The following is a 19978-nucleotide window of genomic DNA, read 5'->3' on the forward strand; positions in this document are numbered from 1 at the left end:
TGCTAGGTGAAATAATAAGCCAGTCACGCAGAGCCCAATATTGTACGATTCCACTTAATGTGAGGCATTTAACCATTAAGATCAGAGGGCGAATAATGGTTGCCAGGGACTGAGTGGGGGGTAGTGGCTGTTTTATGGATACAGAGTTCCTCTTTTGCGAGATCCGGAGTTTGGAGCTTAAATGCAAAACACTGTGACGTACCGAATACTAGTGCACTATGCAGTCAAAACTAGTTAAGACGGTCAATTCTAAGTTACGTGTGTTTCAGTTAAAAATAAGAAGGCATAACTGGCGGGCGGGTTGGGAGCGCGCACCGCAGGGCGCGGTGGGCGGCGGAGCGGGCGTCCAGGTGGCCCCAAGGGAGGCGGCCACCTGCCCACCACGAGGGTCCCAGAGGGACTGCGGGCTCTGGAGACGGGCCCCGGGCTCCAGTGGGTGACTGATGGACACCGCAGGACCCAGGGGGAAGGACGCGGCCTGAGCGGCTGGACATGAGAGTTGGGGGGGGGGGGCGCCCGGTACTGAAAGCTTCGAGAAGCGGCGCCATGGCTGTATTAGTCGCGGGTCCACGCAGCGCCACGCACACCTGGCGAAGGGGCCGGAGACGCCGGAGCGCCAGCCACTGTAGAGACGCGGCGGAGGGCTGCGGCGGGGAACGAGGCTGGAAGGTGGAGGGGCTCCGCCGGGGGGTGGGGACAGCTGGGGGACGGGGAGGGGGCCCGGGGGACGGTCGCTGCGGCCGACTGAGCGGCCACCTCGCCCGCCTGGCCGCCCGCGCGCACCACCGAGACGCGCTTCCGGGCAGGGCGGGAGCGCCGCTTCCGGCGGCGGGAGGAGCACTTCCGCTGGGGAAGTGGGCGGTGGCCTCGGCGGGGCGGGGCGTGGACAGAGGGCGTGCCCGAACGGCTCCGCCGGGACCGCGACTGTCGCGCCGAGGGCGCAGTGTCCCAAGTCCCCGGCTCTCCACGCCCATCTCTCTGCTCCTCGCCGGCGGCCCCACCGGGAAGGTGGCTGTCCCCAGGTGGGAGCCCTTTCCTTCCGCCCGCGCTCCGCCACCGCAGACGCCTAGTGTCCTTGCGGCTGGCGCGCCCGGTTCCCGCCCTCGGGATCGGCGGCCTGCGCCTCACCGTCTTCCCCACCCGACCCGCTGCCCTCCGAGTTGTCCACCCCGAGGGACCTTTCCAAAATGGAACTTCTCTCGGTGCTCTCCGGGGCTCCTCCCTCTCCGCGCTCCTCGCCACGCCGCGGCCTGGACGGCTGCGGTGCGGGGGGCCTTGGATGCGGTTCCGGCCGTCGTTCGTCCGGTGCATCCCCTTCCCCTCTGTTTTCAGCTCACGGGGTCTCACCGGTGGTGGCGCGCCCTGGCGCCCTGTTGGTGGGGCTGCGCTCAGTACTTCGCCGGGATGGTCATTAAGCCCCGGGGGGGGGGGGGAGCTCAGTGTCTCCTCTAAGCTCTTGGGGACGCGGGCTTGATGCTCTGTGTCGGGCGTTTAGAGACCGTCGTGGGTCTTTTAGTGAAACCTTCAAATATTTTGCTCATTTTAAGCTTTCTTTTTATTTCTGTTACTCATGTGTAGGATTTCTAGTTCTGGATAGGAGCCTTTGCTAAGATACGTGTATTGAGACTATTTTCTCCCAGGCTGCGACTTGCTTTTTCATTGAACTGAGTTTTGATAGGCAGAAAATTAAAAATTTTCTTTGTTTATTTATTTTTGAGAGAGACAGAGTGCGAACAGGGGACGGACGGGCAGAGAGAGGGAGACACAGAATCCGAAGCAGGCTCCAGGCTCTGAGCTGTCAGCACAGAGTCGGACGTGGGGCTCAGACTCACAGACCACAAGATCATGGCCTGAGCTGAAGTTGGAGGCTTAATCGATTGAGCCACCCAGGCACCCCAAATGTTGTGTTTTTAAGGGAACTTGTTGGCATCTTTTACTCCTCGTGGCTCTTTATGATACTGTTAATGTCTGTACGGTCTATAGTGAGATCTCTTCCTTTCATCCCTGATGGGTAACTAGGCATTTTCCTCCAGGTGGTTTGTCTTTTCTCAGGGCATCTCTGGGACTGGCCTCTCCTGCATCTTGGGGCTCTGTCCTTGACTTGGCAAAGACACAGGTGCGCACGGCAGCAGGAAACTCGGTGACTCCGAGGAGGATGGCTCTCAACAGAGCTGGGGGCAGAGGCTGGCACTGAGCAGACCCTGGCTGCACGGTTTAGGGGAGGCTGTGGCTGAGTCCCAAATCCAGTGAGCAACAGACAAGTTCTAGAGGAAGAATAGTGGAGAGTGACAGGCTGCCCCACCCCTGCTTTGGGAGAAGGCAGTGACGGGTCCCTGTCTGTGGGAAGGTGCGTGAGAACATTCACATGTGCAGGGCGCGGGTTCGGGCTGTCCTGGTCCTGTCTCCGCGTGAGGACAGGGCATCCCATCTGGTGCCCACGCCGGCCACGCGTCCCCATCGTGTCTTAGAACCCCGTGCTGACGGTGCCGTCGTGCCACGCACCCCCCCCAACTGAACTCACTCATGGGCACCACGTCGTGCCTTCACTCGTCTACAGTCACACTGTGTGCGCTTTGGGCACGTTTGTTCCCAGTGTTATGTGGCCAGACGCTGGCAGGTGGTCAGAGAGGCCTGTGTGGGCAGGCGCCTGGGTGGCTCCGGCGGGTAAACCTCCAAGTCTTGATCTCAGGTCGTGAGTTCAAACCCCACATTGGGCTCCATGCTGGGTGTGGAGCCTACGTGTAAAAAAAAAAAAAATCCGTATTAGGGACGCATTTGCATGTTGACCTATTTGTGGGTGAAATGACAAGGTGTCGGGGATTTGCTTTAAAATTCTAATAAAAAGAAGACGGACAAAACCATACTGGCGGAATGAGCTGTTGAAACTAGTTGTGTCTGAAAAGTTTCTTCTTTTTTTCTTATTTTACCGGATGTTTATATTTTCAGTTCATTATTATGTACTGAAGATGATTGAAAACAGCCGTTAAGGCCTTAAGTGACAGTGCTGGGCCATTCGGCTCGGTCAGCGGCCCGAACACAGCACCACAGACCGGGTGCTGTAAGCCACACGTTTGTTTCTCGCGGCTCTGGAGGCTGGGAGTCTGAGAGCGGGGCGTCGGCCCGGTCGGGTGCGGGGGAGGCCCCCTTCCTGGCAGGCAGACGGCCGCCTCCCCGCTGTGGGCTCAGGGGGTGGGGGGAGCTCTGGTGTCTGATCTTATGAGGGCATTTAGCCTGTTGGGGGGACCCTACCCTCATGACCTCGTCTAATCTAATCACCCCCAAAGCGCCACCTCCAAGTACCATCCCATTGGGGTTAGGGCTTCAGTGTAGGAATTTGGCGGGGGGGGGGGGGGACAACTCATTCCATAGCAGAATCTTCCCTGGGTCAGTCCTGGCCCGCAGACCAGCTGGGGAAGGCCTTGCTCCTGCAGGACAGGCGCAGCATGGCTACTGAAGCATAGGGCCTGGGTCCTGAGGCCCCCAGAATGAATGGAAATCCGCCCAGCGGAGTGCGTGGGTGTCTCTCATTCATAGAATCCAAACGTTTGTAGCAGCGTTTGTATTTCTTTTCCAGTTCAGCGCAGTCGGGCAGGGGAGTGCCTGGTTTCTTGCCCCCGACCTGTGGAGCTGTAAGGGCCTTCGCGGGACATCCAAGTGCAGGTTCTACCGGCCCGTTCCCCATCTTTGGGCAGTAAGCGCTAAGGCAGGCGTGCTACGGACCTGAGCCGTATCCTGCAGAAACCGGCTGGCTGTGTGTCGGGGTCACCGGTTTCTGGTTTTTGGTCTTTCACTTCATGATGCGATGGTGTGGAATTAAATATGAACAATGCAGAATTATGTGATTAGCTACATTCCCTCTGATGACAGCTATGGACCGATCCCAGTGGGCCACCTTGGCGCTTCGTGGCAGTGGGACGGTGGGAGCGTCAGGCTCCCAGTGGCCCCTCGCTCACCTGTGCCGGCTGCCGAGGCCGCAGCTGTGGGGCGAGTCCCAGTCTGTCGTCTGGGCTCCGCTTTGGGGCTGTGGCTGGAGAGGCCCTTGAGGGAGCAGTAACGGGCACGTCGGGGGCTCAGGAGGCTGGTGCTCCTGTGCATATCCGTGCGTGACTTCCCGAGCAAACCACCCTTCAGCACAGCTTGGGGAGGGAACCGTGGCGGTGAAGCAACGGAAAAGCACCGTGAGGTCTGCATGTCAATATCCCGTCACCGGCACCGCTAACGGTAAAGGGGCGCAAGTCCAGACGGACACAGGAGTGCTTAAACTGAACAAATTTGGGGGGCACCTGGGGGGCTCAGTCAGTTGAGCGTCCGGCTCTGGATTTCAGCTCGGGTCATGATCTCGCAGTTTGTGGGATCGTGCCCCTCCTGGGGCTGTGCGCTGACAGTGCGGAGCCTGCTTCGGATTCTCTCTCTCCCTCTCTGCCTCTTTGTCTCAAAATAAACATTTATAGTAAAGTGAACAAATGTTTCTCTTCTTTTTCCTGAAGCCTCCCCCACTCTTCACTTGTTTTCCCGTGGAACCCTGTGTTCCAGGAACTTGGCATTGATACTTGGTAGGGAGACCCCACCACGGACCCAGCACCGGTCACGACCACCTTGAAGACAGGACGGAGGCAGCTGGCGGGGCCTACCAGAGGCCCGTGGAAACGTGTAAGACCCCTCAGCCACCTACGCCGGGCAGGTGTGCGGGTTCGAAGGCATCGGCCTGTTGCAGCAAAGTCACAAAACTGTCATTCCTCTTTGTCCCCAAAGTCTGTTGTTCGGGTTGTATTTTGGCTCCGGAGCACAGAGGTCGGTTTTCGATGATCACCGTCCAGAGTGACGGGGTTCTGGAGGCAGGTGGCCCGTAAGGTGAGCCTGGCCAGCAACATGCCCCTCCCCCACCACACCGCCCCTTCTGCCTGCGCTCGTCTAGGGCAGAGGACACGAGTCCACTCGGGCAGGATAGTGTGCCACTGGGGGCTGGCGGGTGAGCCATGCCGGTGACCTGGCCTTCCCTCTCCGTGGGGGCCACATTCAGAGCCGCGTGTAGGTTGTCCATGTGGAGCACAGGCTTCCCTCTGCACGTGATTCTGTCCTTGACCCCCTTGGGCAGCGGGCCCGCAGAGCCTAGCACCCCAGACCCCCCATTTGGGTCCCAGAAGGCCCAGGCTGGTGTGTTGTGTCTCCTCCATCCCTGTCCTTTGTGACACTTGGAAATGCCTTCAGCCGGAGGCCCCTGGGATCTGACTGTCCGATGTGAAGGTGCAGACGTTCACCCGTCGGGGAGGTGGAGTGAGCTTCTGGGTCCCTCGACCAACAAATCGGGCAACTTTTGTCTAGAAAAGAGAGCCAAGTGCATGTTGCTTTAGTGAAGTTTATTCCAAGTTACAGTTCAACATCAGCCTCACCCGATAAAGTATCTCTGTGGGAACCGGACAAAAAGCCAGAGCCCCCCCCCCCCCCCACCCGGCCCCGGCCCAACGGCTATTTGGTTAGCGGTTCAGCCTGACCCTAGCGCTCGTCCCGTGCCAGGTAAGTAACACATGATCTTGGTTTGTTTTCCTCGCGGTGGTGGACTCATGCGGCCCATGTCCTTCTCCATGGTTTTGTCCCCATTCTTTGAACAGCCCTCCTTGTCCCCATTCTTTGAACAGCTTCATGGGGTTCCAGAACACGCGTCCTGCTGGAGGACATCTCCTGGGAGCCTCCTGTATGCACGTGGGTCGTGTCAGTTTCCTGGGGCGGCTGAAACAACAGAACGTGTTGTCTCCGTTCTGCAGTCACAAGCCCGAGGTCGAGGCATCGGCAGGGCCACGCTGCCTCAGAAACCTCGAGGGGTGGGTCCTCCCTGCCTCAACCTGCCTCTGGTGTTCCTTGGCTCATGGACGCACGGCTCCGGTCTCTGCCTTCGTTGTCATGGGTGTTTCCCTGCGTGTCTGTGTCTTCACGTGGCCATCTTCTTATAAGGACACCAATGCTGTTGGGTTAGGGCCACCTTATCCGGGGGACTGCATCTGCCAGAGCCCTATTTCCAAATCAGCTCACATCCCGAAGCTAGGACTTTGGGGGACACAGTTCAATCCACACCCTCCATGCAGAATAGGGTCCCAGAATACTGCCGGCTCAGAGTAGGCCTGCTGTAATCTAGTAGATCCAAAGTTTAGATCCACCGCAATCTCTGGCCCAGCGGCCATGGCCGCCCTCCCCATCCGGGATGAGGACTTTTGTCCTTTGGGCTTCAATGTCACCTGCTCCCTGACACCTAGCCGGTGCCGGGGTGTTCCTTCCTTATTCTGGTGAGTGGTCGGCCCTTTTCTTTCAGCTCTTTGTAAAGTTATTCTTTTTCTACTTTACTTGTTGTAAACGTTGCTGTCTCCTAATCGATGGTGTGTCTCAGCATAACGTCTTTCACGTTAATGTTTCATATCTTTGCGTGGCGATACTTTATGCCTTGAGGTTTTCTTTCTTGTCGAAAAATGCTTCCTAATCTTCAAGATTATGGAATGCTTGCACTACTTTGTTTTTGCTTTTTGAAAAGAGTTAATGGATTTCCTATTTTTAGAGCATTTTTAGGTTTGCTGAAAAACTGATCAGAAAGTAGTTCCCATATCCCCCTACCCCCAGTTCCTCCTGTTACTAACATCTTGCATTAGTGTGGTTTACTTGTTATAACTGATGAGCCAATACTGATACGTTCCATAGTTAACCTCAGGGCTCACTCTAGGCCCGCACATTCTGCGGGTTTGGACAGACGTGTAATCCGTGTGCCCGATACTGAGAGTGTCACACGGAGTAGCTTCACCGCCCTGAACCCTCTGTGCTGACTGTCCCTCCCATCCCCCCGACCCCTGGCCCCCACTCGTCTTTTACCGTCTCCACGGTTTTGCCTTTTCCAGAATGTCACAGACTTGGAATCGTACCGTGCGTAGCCTTTTCGGACTGGCTTCTTTTACCTCGTAATATGCATCTAGGGCCCCTCCAGGTCTTTTCACGGCTCGACAGCCCGTTCCTACTTAGTGCCGACCCACATCCCGTTGTCTGGATGGACCACAGGTTGTCCGTTCACCTGCTGACGGACACCTCGGCTGTTCCAGGGTTTGGGGGCTCTGAATGAAGCTGCTGTGAACACCCGTGTGCAGGTTGTCGTGTGGACACAAGTTTTCAACTCTTTAGGTAAATACCAAGGAACGTGATTCCAGGATCAGGTGGTAAGAGTGTTTAGTTTGTAAGAAACCGCCAAACTGGTCTTCCAAAGTGGCTGCCACATTTTGTGTCCCCTCCAGCCACGAGTGAGTGTTGCTGCTGCTTTATACCCTCACCTGCATGTGGTGGTGTTAGTGTTTTGGATTTTAGCCATTCTAACAAATGTGTGTTTACTTTTTTTTTAATGTTTGGATCTTTAGTCACAAAGAACGACTTTCTGCTAGCTGAAGCAGCCACATCAATAACAGACAGGCTGTAGGCAGAGGCAAGGAAGAACACAGCAAGGAAGGCAGGCTGATAAAAGGTTCCGTTTACAGGGAAGAGCTAGTGATCTAAACTTGTACGCAATTAATAATTGCTTCAAAAATACATAAAATAAAAATGATAGAACTGCAAAGAGAAATGGACAAATGCCTACTCTGATGTGGCTCATTATTTCACGGAAATCAGTGGGCTAGAGGGTCTTGAGGACGGGGTGTCTGGGCAGAAGAGACATTGGAACGTCAGTTGCCAGAAGGAATGCCCAGGACGAGGAAGTGTGGGGCGTGCCACTGCTTGTTAGCTTCATAATTGCCCAGAAACTCTATCTTGATGTAACACTTCAAACTAGAATAGGGGTTTGAACAAGGTCTATATGTTGCATTTAGTGGAAATGTGTCTTAAGTCTGCTAATCCATATCAATGTCCCCTTCCTCTTTAAAAAAAGAATTACTTCCCACTTATTTCTTGGGAAAAAGCAGTCATTTGCCCTACGGGGGTTTGGATGACTACATCCCTACTCTCTCTTTTAATATGTTCCTGTTTCCCCTGTATTTTGTATGCATTAGTAGTCACATCCAGAAACTTGATCAGATCAGTTTGTTTCTCATCAAGAGTGCTCTGTGTTGCATTGTGCAGGATTCAATGGCTTCACACCAGGAGGCACTTGATATCTCTTAGCAAAGTTTGGGTCACTCATGGTGAAAGTTCAGAGGGTCAGCTGAACCCTCCATTATTTTCATTAGTCTTCTACCAATTGGCTTTCACTACCATTATGATATTGCCGATTATTTCTTCTGCATTTATTAGATGGAATTCGATACATAACTTCCCTCCACCAATTTATCCTGAAATACAGTTCATAGGGGAAAGGCAGAATGGATGTATTTTTAGAATAATGGGTTATTGTACTAGCAACCTTCAAGATGACCCATGGAATGGGTGTTAATACTGTTTTAAGCTCATGCATTTTATTATATTTGATATGTTTCTATTCAGTGCAGCCATTATTCTTTTTGATGTTGAAATTGTTGACTTGTTGGCCATTCAGAGCCTTTCACTTTTGTCACCCTGTCCCTCTGGCAGGTGTCTCTCTGGGAGCAGCCTTGCTTTGTGGCACAGGAAATCCTAAACTCATTTTGTATTACCTCCTTCCCCAAATCTCAAAGGAGCCCTAGTTCCTTTTAAACAGAAATGTTGTACTCTTCCAAGGGTGTGTTTACTGCTGGGAGGGGCCCAAGAGCACTGCCCACCCAGGTCCAGAACATTTAAAGTTTCATGGCGGGGGTGGGGGGTGGGGGTGGGAGAGCTGGCCAAAGCATACAGCTGGGCGAGGACGGGGTTTCCGCCCGCTTCCTCCGAGTGGTTCACCCTCATCGTGCACTGCCCGCGACGACTGAGAACTCCGTTTTAAAACCTGTGATCTGAACTCCTGCCTCCACCGGGCCCAGGTCCAGCCTGCTTCCACCCGCCCTCTCCATCCCTAGGGCCCTCCCATGCGGGCTGTGAAAATTCACAAAGGGAAACCTCGTTTCGAACGGAGCCGAATGGAGCCGGGAGGCCAGCAGGGGGAGCTCCCGCTGCCCCACCATCTTGTCAATTGCAGACCCAAGTGGGACCTGGCCGGTCACTACTTCCCAGCCCACCAGGGGCCGCCCTGCCGGGGGCTCAGCCAAAGCGCAGCCACTACGCTTTCAGCTCCGTTTACTCCAAAGGACGTTTTGTTTACGACAGCACCGCCCAGCTCCCCCTTTCCTCTATAAAAGAGTGTTCAGCTCCTTTGTTCTGAGGCCGCACCTGTGGTCTAGCCCTCCCCTGCGTGTGTTGGATTGCAATTCTCTGCTATTCCCGAACAAACCTATTTCTGCTGGTAAAATACCTGGCCTTTTAATTTTTAAGGTTAACAAGGCAATCAGGGGCTGCTGTTTGGACCCGTGGTCCGTGGGCCACCGTGGGGGGCTGCTCTGCAGTGCCCCAAAGGCCCCACCGTGTCTGCACCCTCCTGCCAGAAGTGCACCAGCCACCCTAGCCACAGCCGCCTCCTGTTTGGGCCTCTCCAACACTGGGCAGCAATGTGCAACCAAAGACCCAGAAATTTCAAGAACCTTCCCTCGGTGCTCAGGATGAAGCCCCTAGCCCTTGGGCCAGTACTGAGGGTGTGCAGGGCTTGGGCTCTCCCAAGAGCTGCTGGACAACCCCCCCCCCCAAAACACGGCTGCGGATGAATACAAACCACAACTGTGGGACGTCTTAATAACCAGCCCCTGCACGTTGAGACTGACAACTAAATGCGGTATGGGGCCCTGGCAGAGGGGGTGGCTGCAAAGGACACCGTGGGGACAACTGAGACCATTTCAGTGGGGTCTGTGGCTCAGCTAATACTGTTTTCTCTGTACTAAGTTTCCGGGTTTGGATCATTGTTCTGGGGTAGCAGAACATCCTGTGCTCGGGAACACGAAAGGACTTAAAAGTGAAGGGACACAGCATCTTGAGCCTGATGTCAAGTGGTTTAGGGGAAAATGCAAACTCGGCTGCAGGGACTGGAAGCGGACTGCTGGTGAGTAATGGTGACCCGGGAGTTCTCTGTGCTCTGCAGCTTTTCTCCAAGTTGGAAATCACGTTCAAATTAAAAATTACCCCCAAACCTCCAACAGGTTCAACATAAACCCCCTATGGTCCCGGTGGCGCTGGAGACACCCCTCCCCCTCACAGGCGGGCCCACCTGACCACAGCGCACCCCACGCTGGCCCTCCTGGCTGGTGCGACTCCTTTCCTGCTCTTAACGCCTTTTGTCCGCGCCGGCGACCTCCGTCTCCGTCAGCCCTGGTGGGAGGATACTGGTGCGGCCGACTTCTCTGTCCTTGCGGAGCAGCTGCGGACTAGAGGGATGCCGAATCCCCGCTGACATACAGGGCGAGGGGCGCATCAGGCTACTCTGGGGCTTGGAAGCCGGAACGAGCGGCCCCCGTGCCGCCGGACACGCTGCAGCGGGAAAGCAGGCCGTGCCAGAGCCCGGTGAGCGGGTCACACCTTTATTAACATTGCATTCACCAAACACCCGAGCACCGCGCGCCCTCCACGCCCCCCAGCAGATTCCGGCTCCCCTTGGGGCGGCTTCCCCTGCAGCGTCAGTGTCCACGGTCTCCTGCGTCTGGGGGACGGGAAGAGCCTGGCCCCGGGACAGACTTGGCAGAGGGGGCGGTATTCTCTGAGGCCCCGTATAACGAGGCCCGCGAAGAGACCCAGGAGCCTGGGCGCGACGGGACCGAGGATGGGACCCGGGAGCCCGGGCGTGATGGGGTCGAGGACGCGACCCGAGAGCCGGGGTGGGACGGGGTCGAGGACAGGAAGTGGGAGCCCGCGCGCAACGGGGCCTGGAATGAAGCCCCTGAACCCTCCTTCGAAGGGGCCTGTGATGGGGCCCTGGAGCCCACCCGCGGGAGCCATGTCGGGGTCTGGGAGGCCCCGCGCGATGGGGCTGTGGAGGCGGCCAAGGACCCCTGATGCGAGGCGGGCCGCGCTGGTGGCGGTGGCGGTGGCGGCGGCGGCGGCGGCGGCCGCCAGAGCGGCGGGCCCCCTGGGCCCCGGCGCAGCCAGCCATGCACACGCGCCAGGTCCCAAGTGTCCTCGTGCTCGCGCCGCAGCTGTTCACGCTGCTCCAGCAGCTGGCGCCGCGTGTCATGCAGCAGCTGGGCCCAGCGAAGCAGCCGCAGCAGCTCCTGCCGCAGGCGCGCGTTGTCAGCCTTGATGGCCTGCGTATGCGCGACGAGCGCGCGCGCCGCCTCTCGCTCCGCGCGCCGCCCCAAGGACTGCACGCGCTGACGCGCCTCGCGCTCGAAGGCCGCCTTGTCCTCCAGGAAGCGCCTTTTCACACGGTGAAGCAGCTGCGTGTGATCCACGCGCATGTGCAGCAGCTCGCGCTCCAGCGCCCGGATCCGGGCCAACTGCTCCAGCTGCAGCTCCTGCGGCGGGGGCGCGGGTCAGCGCCCGGGCGCCGCGCGCCCCCACCCCTCCCGCCGGGCACGTCCGCGGGCGCGCGCGCACTGGCCTTGTAGGGCTGCAGCTCCTGCACCTGCCGCGCCATCCGCGCCGCGCGCGCCTCCATCTCCAGCAGCTGCGCGCGCACTCCGTTCTCGCGCCCGCGGTAGAGGGCCTCCAGCTCCGCCCGCTGCCGGTGGATCTGGGTCAGGTCCACGCGGTTCTGCTCTTCCAGCCGGACGACGGCGTGGGCGCAGCGCTGCGCGCGCGCGCTCATGTAGCTGGCGTAGAGCCGGTTCTCCTCGCGCAAGCGCAGCGCCTCGCGGTCCAGGAAGGCGTTCTCCTGCAGCACCTGGTCCACGCGCGCCTCGCAGGCGTCCAGCTGCTCCGAGAGCAGCGTGTACTCGCGCTGCAGGTACTGCGCGCGCTCCGACAGCGGCGGCTCGGCCCCGTCTCCCGCCGCGCCCGGCCGGCGCCCCGCGCTGGTCCCGAGCTTCTTCTTGGGAGCCATGGGCTGGGGCCTGGGGCACGGGCACGCGTGAGAGCACGGCCCCCAGGCCGCTGCTCCAGCTTAGCCCTTCCCTCCCACCTCCTCCCCGCCCGCCCGAAAATTCTAGCGGGGAGGGACGCGTCTCAGGGACATGAGATCGGGGGAGGCAGAGTCAGGGGCATGGGGGTCCGGGCATCGTCTCCAACCTTTACTCTTGGGCCTTTTCCGGGCCGTGGCCGTCGGTCCGTCGGGGTGTGCCCACCTTCAGTAACTTTGGCGTTCATCCTGCACGGTCTCCGTGGAGACAGAACTTAGTCGCCCCCCCCCCCCACTCCCACCCCGTCGCTTGGGCAACGGCCCGGCTCCCCCTTCCGGCTTCTCCCCACCCCCACCGCCCGCCACTCCCTCGCCCGAAGTCGGTGCGTGACAAGCCCGTGTGCGCGCCCTGCAGAGGTCCGATCTCAGATGGGCAGGATTTTGGCTTCCGGAGGAGGACGCAGGACTTGCTTCCGAATCCGACCTAGCGGCAGCCCAAGTAGTCCCCACTGTTGGCGTGCCGGGAGACTTGGGCCCTTCGCCCAGGAACCCTCACCGCCGGCGCCCCCATATGGGGAAATGGCGCCACAAGTTTCCGACCTTCAGCCGTGGGCAAGCCCCCCACCCCCCACCCCGTGTGAAACTTCCATATCTTGTCGGGACAGAGCTTCCCCACAGCTTATCATTTCTCTGGAGATCCTAGTTTTTTTCGAAGCACTTCGTGATTCTTTTCCCTCTTCCTGGGGGCCTCGGTGGGAGTTAGGGTTACCGGGAAGATCGCGTCCATTCGGATGTCATCCGTTGTCCACTGTATTTCTCCCTGGGATTTCCTCTGTGGGGTTCCTAAGCCCACACGTGTGCACCTGTTCAACTCATCCCACTCACTCTTTTTTATTTAGTTTAATGTTTACTTATTTTTGAGAGAGAGAGAGAGAGAGAGAGAGAGAGAGAGAGCGAGCGCATGAGCAGGGGAGGGGCGGAGAGAGAAGGAGACACAGACTCCAAGGCAGGCTCCAGGCTCTGAGCTGTTGGCACAGAGCCTGACACGGGGCTTGAAATCACGGACTGCGAGATCATGACCTGGGCCGAAGTCGGACGCTTAACCAACTGAGCCACCCAAGCGCCCCAGATACGGTGTTTTTAATAGGAAATTGGTATCTAACTTTACAGGAATGTAAGAAAAGACCAAGTAGAATCAGGGGGAAAAGCACCCGGGACCCTGCAGTGGGGGCTCCACGGAGCCAGTGAGGATGTCTGTTCTATCTCCAGGACCTGCCGCTTCCAACCAGGGCCTCTGCTCCCGGGGCAGACGCCTGCGCTCCTCTTCCTGGCCACCCTCGAGGCTGCGCGGGGCCACCGCCCCCATTTGCAGATAGCTACACAGGCCGCGAGGGGCGGAGGCCTGCTCCCCACCCCCCACCCCCGCCCCAGCCCCTCCCGGGCGTGTGTGTGTGTGTGTGTGTGTGTGTGTGTGTGTGTCTGGTTGGCCTCGGTCTTTTAATTTCTGGTGCGAGGCGAGGGACTCCAAGCGCAGAGGATTTTAAGTCGTCCCAGCCCACGGACTTCCCGCGGATTTGTCCCCGCTTTATGGCTGACAAATGCCTCCTCCCAGGACAGGTCCGCCGAGCGTTTTGTTCTCTTCTGCCTCCGCGTTCCTCGAGACTCGCTTCTTCCCGATTCTGCAATGTCCACGGAATAGTCTGGAGAGCCGCGGGGGCGACCGCCCCCGCCCGCGAGCAGCCGGATCACCCCCATTCTGGGCGCAGCCCCGGCCTCGCCCGCAGCCTGCGTCCCGCTCTCCCCGCCCTCAAGCCACGCCCAACCCCGGATCGGCTCCGGCCCCGCCCCTCCCCCGCGCCGGCCCCTCCCCCGCGGCTCCCCCACTTCCGTCCCCGCCGGAGTCTCGGCCGCCGGGCGCTGGGCTTCGCCGCCCACCCGCGCCGTTTAGCGGAAAGCGAGGACCCCGTTTCCTCTGCTGCCTCGCGCTTGCCCCGCGCCGCAGGCCTCGGGGCGCATGGATGGTTCCAGGGACAGTGGCCTGGCCTGGTGGCAGGCCGAGATGCACCCCCAACCAGGGGCCTTTCCCGTGTTGGCTCAGGGGTGCCTCTGGCGTCCACCGGGTCCCAGCGCCGCGCACAGAGACAGCTAACCTCCGAGGGCTCAAAGTCAGGCTTTACCCATGATATTTCTCCCCCCTCCTTGGGGTTCTTCCCCCCTCCCTCCGTGAATAGGGTGGTGGGGCCAAGACTGTGTCTCCCTCAGACTCAGGCTGAGGAGGGTGTGGGGTGAGGGGTCACTCACCTCTTGGGAGAACACCGAGCTGGAAAGACACTGGGAGAGAGGGGGGTGGGCTAGCTGTCTGCTCAGCTTCCGCCCAGGCTGCCCCTGCCCCAGCTCTCTGCTGGGGGCTTGCCCCGGACCCCAAGGCAGTTTCTTGGGTTGAAGCTCATACGACTCGGCAGGGTACTCAGTACCCACCGCACACGCGGCCACACCCCCCACCCGCAGGCGAGCTTCTCAAGGGCCCACTCTCCTGCCCCCGTCTTGCTGTGGCTTCTGCCTTGGACGCCCTCCCTACTCAGCTTCTGAGACTTGGGGTGAGCCCCCTTCCTCAGGAGTAGCCGGTGGGGTTGGGCTGTGCTTGACCCCCGGGGTGAGCGCTGCCAGCAGCCTCCGCCCCTGTTTCACAGATGGAGAAACTGAGGCACAAGGTGATTTTTGTCCCAGGACCCCTGGAGTCACGAGGGCTGTGACTTAGGCATTGGTGGCCTCTTCCCGCCGTTTACCGCCTCTTGCCAAGGCTTCCCCCCACCCCTGCCCTGTGTCCTGATGCAAGGGGCAGAGCCAGCCACCCACCCCACAGCAGCCTGAGGCCGGCACATGCCTGGTGCCCACGACCCTTCTACCTGCCAATGCCAGCTGGACCCGTAGAATGGGTGGATTCAGGCGACACCAAAACCGGTTCTGGAAGCTCAGCTGTGGGTGGGAGGCTGACACTCAGGACAGCCAGATACTGAACAGAGGTCAGAGGAGGGGACGCTGGGGAGCCCGGTGGTAGGGATGCTCCAGCCCCACCCCAGCAGCACCTCCTTTCTTGACCAGAAGCACGGGGTGGGGGGGGGGCGCTGATGGCGATCACCACGACAAAGGGGATGGTGGGCAGGAGCAAAGTCCAGCAGGAGAGCCTATCTACCCAGTGTGTCCTCTGGCTGCGGTCAAGCCCTGGGGAGCCCAGGCCTGGCTGTTCTCTGGGCCCTGGGGGGGACCAAATCTGTCCCCTCGCCTGTGTCCTAATTTGGGTACCACCTGCGGGCCTGCCCCTCCACCCCCAGCCCCGGGAATTGGCTTTAGGCTGGGCACCAGGCAGAGACCCTTCTTCCTCAAGCGGCCTCCCCTTCACCCCAGGTACCTTGGAACCGGTGCCAGACCCAACGCCAGCCTCACAGTCAGCCCCAGGTGGAAAGCCCAGATCCGGGCCACGAGGTGCGTCGGCTCCCGCAGCCACGGCTGCCCCTGGAGGAAGCGCTCTGCCCTCCCCGACACACGGTGCTGCAGGTGCCATGAGGGCCCTGGCCGGCCTGCCACAGCCTCACAGGGGCCAAGGCAGGCCCGGGCCTGCAGGAGTCGCTGGTGGGTGCAGGGAGCACACGAAGGCCGGGTGGGGCTTGTGGTGCTGCTGCTGTGGTGAGCCTTGGGTCTGGCCTGCTCAAGGTCAGGGTCACAGCTTCGGGGCAGGCTAATGAGCTTTGAAAGGCCTCTCTGGGACCCAGGGAGGGCCTGTGGGCTTGGCCCCCTCCTCCCCCACACACTGAGGGGGTCAAGCCAGGTAGGCTGGGGGTTGGGGTGTGGCCTAGGTCAGCCGGCATGTCCCCCCTCCCCAGGAATGCCCACTACCTCTGTTTGTGAGGAAAAGGATGACAGACAGAAGGATGCCCAGTGTCCAGAGCCCCCCCCCTGCAGGCCCCAGTGGCGATGCCCACACCCACGTCTGCAGGCTGGCTCAGAGATGCCCCTGAGAGACAGCTCTGAGGGGGAGCCCAGCCAAGGGCACACCTCCTCCGGGGCCCTCATTCCCGAGTCGGACTCGTGATCTCAGAGACAACCACATCTATACCCTCAACGTGGCTTCCTGGAGTGACCTGGAGTACCTGAGTCCATAGCCCGTGCCAGGACCACGAGAGAGGACGGGATGGCTTTGGAGACCCAGGTGCTGGAGGACTGTACCAGGCCCATTCCAGCAGCGTGGGAGAGGCTGTGCATGGGACAGTGGCTACAGCTGTGACGCAGGTGTGGACACAGCTGTGCTGTGTCTCAGACTTTGACCCTGAGGGGTGGGGGTGGGGCGCACGCACACGGACGATGAGAGGACGCGGCCTGGGAGGTGGGGACCGAGTGAGTTTGGTCTCCGGAGCTACAAGGAGGCCGGCAATGGATGAAGCAGGAAGTTCCCGCCACATCCTTTCACCCTGGGGACTTTGACCTGCCACACGCCCGCACCCTGCTGGCTCTGGGCCTTCTGGACAAGGCCTCCCCAGGCTGCCGTGATTCTCCCACGTGTCAGCTAAAAACGAACGACACAGTCCGCTTTTTAGCTAACTCCTAATAAATACTCCAGTTGATGATGCACTCCAGACGAAGCCGAGGGTTACAACCGCGTGCAACAAAATTGGTTGTCGGCTAACAATCGACTCTTTTGCCCAAATTTACATCCTCAGGGGTAATGTTTGGACAAGGCACCGTGGGGCTTTGCAGACATGCGGCCCCATGAGAATACACCTAACAGCAGCTTTAAAAGATACCAACTAATGGATGAATCAAATGCCCATTGAAAAACTGTCTTAATAATTACATGTAATGAAGTTCACTCAGCAGAATTCTTCATGCTGAAGCTCTCTGATGTCGGTCTGATTTTGCTCAGTGACTACACTCTCAGTGGCCAAATGGCAGGGTCAGGAACGCCTCTAGCTTGGGGTTCATGGGGGAAGGCGAGGAAAAGAGGGACCGGCCTGTCAGTTGTCACATATCTTTGGTGCTCTGATGCCAGCCGCCCTCAGCAGGTGCACAGGACTGGGAAGAGGCTCCCGCTAACCCAGCTCATGAAGGATCCTGCTGCCCTCTCCGGGCCTTGGGCTCTTCATCAGTGGGACCGGGTCTAATTTCCTGCAGGCTGGGCAACTAGCTATCAGCCCTCCCTCCGTGCCCATCCCTGGGCCTTCTCCTCTCCCCTCAGTCCTGGTGGGCTTATAGCTTTTCCATCCGTATTTATGTTTGTTCTTGAGTATATCTGGGGAATGCTCCCACTTGTTCAGTAGATTTGCCATTTCAGCTAAGTTATCAAATCAATTGATGTGAGGTTGTTCCTAATAAACTCTTGTTATCTTTCTAACGTTTGAAGAATTTGTAGGAATGCACTGTCTTTCATTCCTGACATTGGTAATTTCTTTCTTAGCTCTAATGAGTCTCCTTAGATTGTATTCAATTTACCTAAAGAATCAGCTTTTAATTGTATTGGTTTTTTTCTCATGCTTATACACTGCATTTCAATGGTTCTTACTCTTATCATTACTTCATTCTTTCTACCTATTTGGGGTTTAATTTTGTTGTCTTTTTCTATCCTTTTAAGGTGGAAACTAAAATTTTTGTCTTTTCTAACATGAGCATTTACAACTATGAATTCCCCTCTAAGTGCAGCTTTAGCTGCACCCAGCACATTCTCACTTCACGTTCTCATTATCTTCCAGCTCAAAAGAGTTTCTAACTTCCCTTGTGATTTCTTCTTTGATCCACTGTTTGTTTGTTTATTTATTTATTTATTTATTTATTTATTTTAACATTTATTTATTTTTGAGACAGAGAGAGAGCATGAACGGGGGAGGGGCAGAGAGAGAGGGAGACACAGAATCGGAAGCAGGCTCCAGGCTCTGAGCCATCAGCCCAGAGCCCGACACGGGGCTCGAACTCACAGACCACGAGATCGTGACCTGAGCTGAAGTTGGACACTCAACCGACTGAGCCACCCAGGCGCCCCGACCCACTGTTTATTTAGATGTGTTGTTTAACCTGCAAATTTTTGGGTGGATTTTCCAAATATATTTCTGTTATCTATTTCTAATTCTGTGGGATCAGAGAACATCTTTGTGTTATTTCAATTCTTTTAAATTTGTTGACCTTTGTTTTATGGTACTTAGAATATGGTTTATCTTGGTGACTATTTCATACACAATGGAAAACAGTGTGTATTCTGTTGTTGTTGGTAGATTGTTCTATAAATGCCAACTAGATCAAGTTGGACAGTAATATTGTTCAGGTCTACTATATCTTTATTTTCTGCTTGCTTGCTCTACTAATTATTGAAAAAGGAGTGTACAATCTCCCAACTGACTTGATTATTTCTTCTTTCAGTTCTGTCAGGTTTTACTTTAATGTATTTGAGAATGTATTATTAGGTTCAGACATTCTCCGGATTATATTATCTGTTTGACAGGTTGACACTTGTATCATGATGAAGTGTCCCTCTTTCTCCTGGTAATATTCCACATTCTGAAGTCTACTTGGTCCGATATTAATATAGCCACTAAAGCTTTCTTATGATAACTATTTGTATGATCTATCTTTTTCCATCTGTCTTAGTCTATTCAGGCTGCTGTAACAAAATACCACAGACTGGGTGGCTTATAAACAACAGAAATTTATTTTTCATGGTTCTGGAGGCTGGAAAGTCCAAGATTGGGGCACCAGCCTGGCTGGCTCAGTCAGTGGAGCATGTGACTCTTGATCTCGGGGTCATGGGTTTGAGCTACACATTGGAGAGTAGAGCTTACTTAAAAAAAAAAAAAAGTCCAAGATCAAGGGGCCAGAATGGTTGCAATCTAGTGAGGGCCCTCTTCATGGTTCATGGCCAGCGCCTCTCTGTGTTCTCACATAGTGGAAGGGGTTAGGGATTTCTCTGGTGCCTGTTTTATAATAGCACAAATTCCAGCATGAGGCTTTATTATCATGACCTGAGCACCTCCTAAAAGCACCACTTCCTGATATTACCACAATGTCTCAACATATGAGTCCTGGGGTGAGGGCACCAATACTCAGACCACAGCATCATTCATTTAACTTCTCTATGTCTGTATACTGAAGGTGCCTTTCTTGTAGGTTGCATATTCTTGGATTCTGATAAAAAAAAAAAAATAAGGTTGTGGGGTGCCTGGGTAGCTCAGTCGCTTGAGCATCTAACTTTGGCTCAGGTTATGATTGTGGTGGTCTGTGGGTTGGAGCCCCTTATCGGGCTCTGTGCTGACAGCTCGGAGCCTGGAGCCTGCTTCCGATTCTGTGTCTCCCTCGCTCTCTGCCCTCCCTCGCTCATGCTCTGTCTCTCAAAAAAGAATAAACGTCAAGAAAAAAATTTAAACAAAAATAAGGTTATGCAACTGCTGCCTTAAAATTTTATCTATTTACTTAAGTAATCTCTAAACCCAATGTGGGGCTTAAACTCATGACCCCAGATCAAGAGTCGTGCATTCTTCCTACTGAGCCAACCAGGTGGCCCCAATTGCTGCCTTTTTGTTGGAGCATTGAAACCATTTACATTTAATGTAATCATTTATATGGTTGGGTTTAAGTATACCATCTCAGTATTTGTTTTCTATTTGTCTTATCTGTTTCTTCTTACTCCTTTTTCTACCTTCTTTCTGATTGAGTAATTTTTAACATTTCATTTTATCTAGACTATGGGCTTATTAGCTATGTCTGTTTAGGTATGTTTTTATTTTATTTATTTTTAATTTACTTTTATTTTATCTATCTTTAAATAATATTGTGATTCTTCACATGTAATTTAAGAACCTTACAATAGTATATTTCCATTTTCCTCCTTTGCATATTGATGTAATACATTTTACTTTTACAGGTTATAGATCTCACAATATGTTGTTATTCTATCTACTTTAAACAGTTAACTTTTTAATGTTTTATTTGTTTATTTTTAGAAAGATAGTGCACATGCAAGAGCCATGGAGGGGAGAGAGAGAGAATCCCAAG

The 19978-nt window shown here is 56.1% G+C and overlaps 1 protein-coding gene and 1 long non-coding RNA gene across 2 annotated transcripts; one reads left to right on the top strand and one right to left on the bottom strand.

Moving 5' to 3' along the window:
- The first annotated feature begins 862 nt into the window (after nt 1-862).
- On the top strand, nt 863-7596 carry LOC111558533. Its single transcript, XR_006592283.1, has 2 exons — nt 863-1022; nt 4488-7596. It is a non-coding gene; the product is annotated as an uncharacterized LOC111558533 (long non-coding RNA).
- A 2863-nt stretch (nt 7597-10459) lies between these two features.
- CCDC166 (coiled-coil domain containing 166) lies at nt 10460-12225 on the bottom strand. Its single transcript, XM_045049701.1, has 2 exons — nt 11492-12225; nt 10460-11405 (listed from the first exon to the last, which is right to left on the bottom strand). The coding sequence occupies exons 1-2, from the start codon at nt 11930-11932 to the stop codon at nt 10572-10574; spliced, it is 1275 nt and encodes a 424-aa protein (XP_044905636.1). The 5' UTR covers nt 11933-12225; the 3' UTR covers nt 10460-10571.
- Between the last annotated feature and the right edge of the window lie 7753 nt (nt 12226-19978).

Source organism: Felis catus, chromosome F2 (genome assembly GCF_018350175.1).
Source record: "Felis catus isolate Fca126 chromosome F2, F.catus_Fca126_mat1.0, whole genome shotgun sequence".
Lineage (NCBI taxonomy): Eukaryota > Metazoa > Chordata > Mammalia > Carnivora > Felidae > Felis > Felis catus.

Bases quoted from the DNA above. Each gene is read 5' to 3' on its own strand.
- CCDC166 (XM_045049701.1), bottom strand. From the start codon at position 11,932: ATGGCTCCCAAGAAGAAGCTCGGGACCAGCGCGGGGCGCCGGCCGGGC. The intron at 11,406-11,491 runs GCCAGTGCGCGC...CCCCCGCCGCAG, and splicing joins AGGAGCTGCAGCCCTACAAG to GAGCTGCAGCTGGAGCAGTT.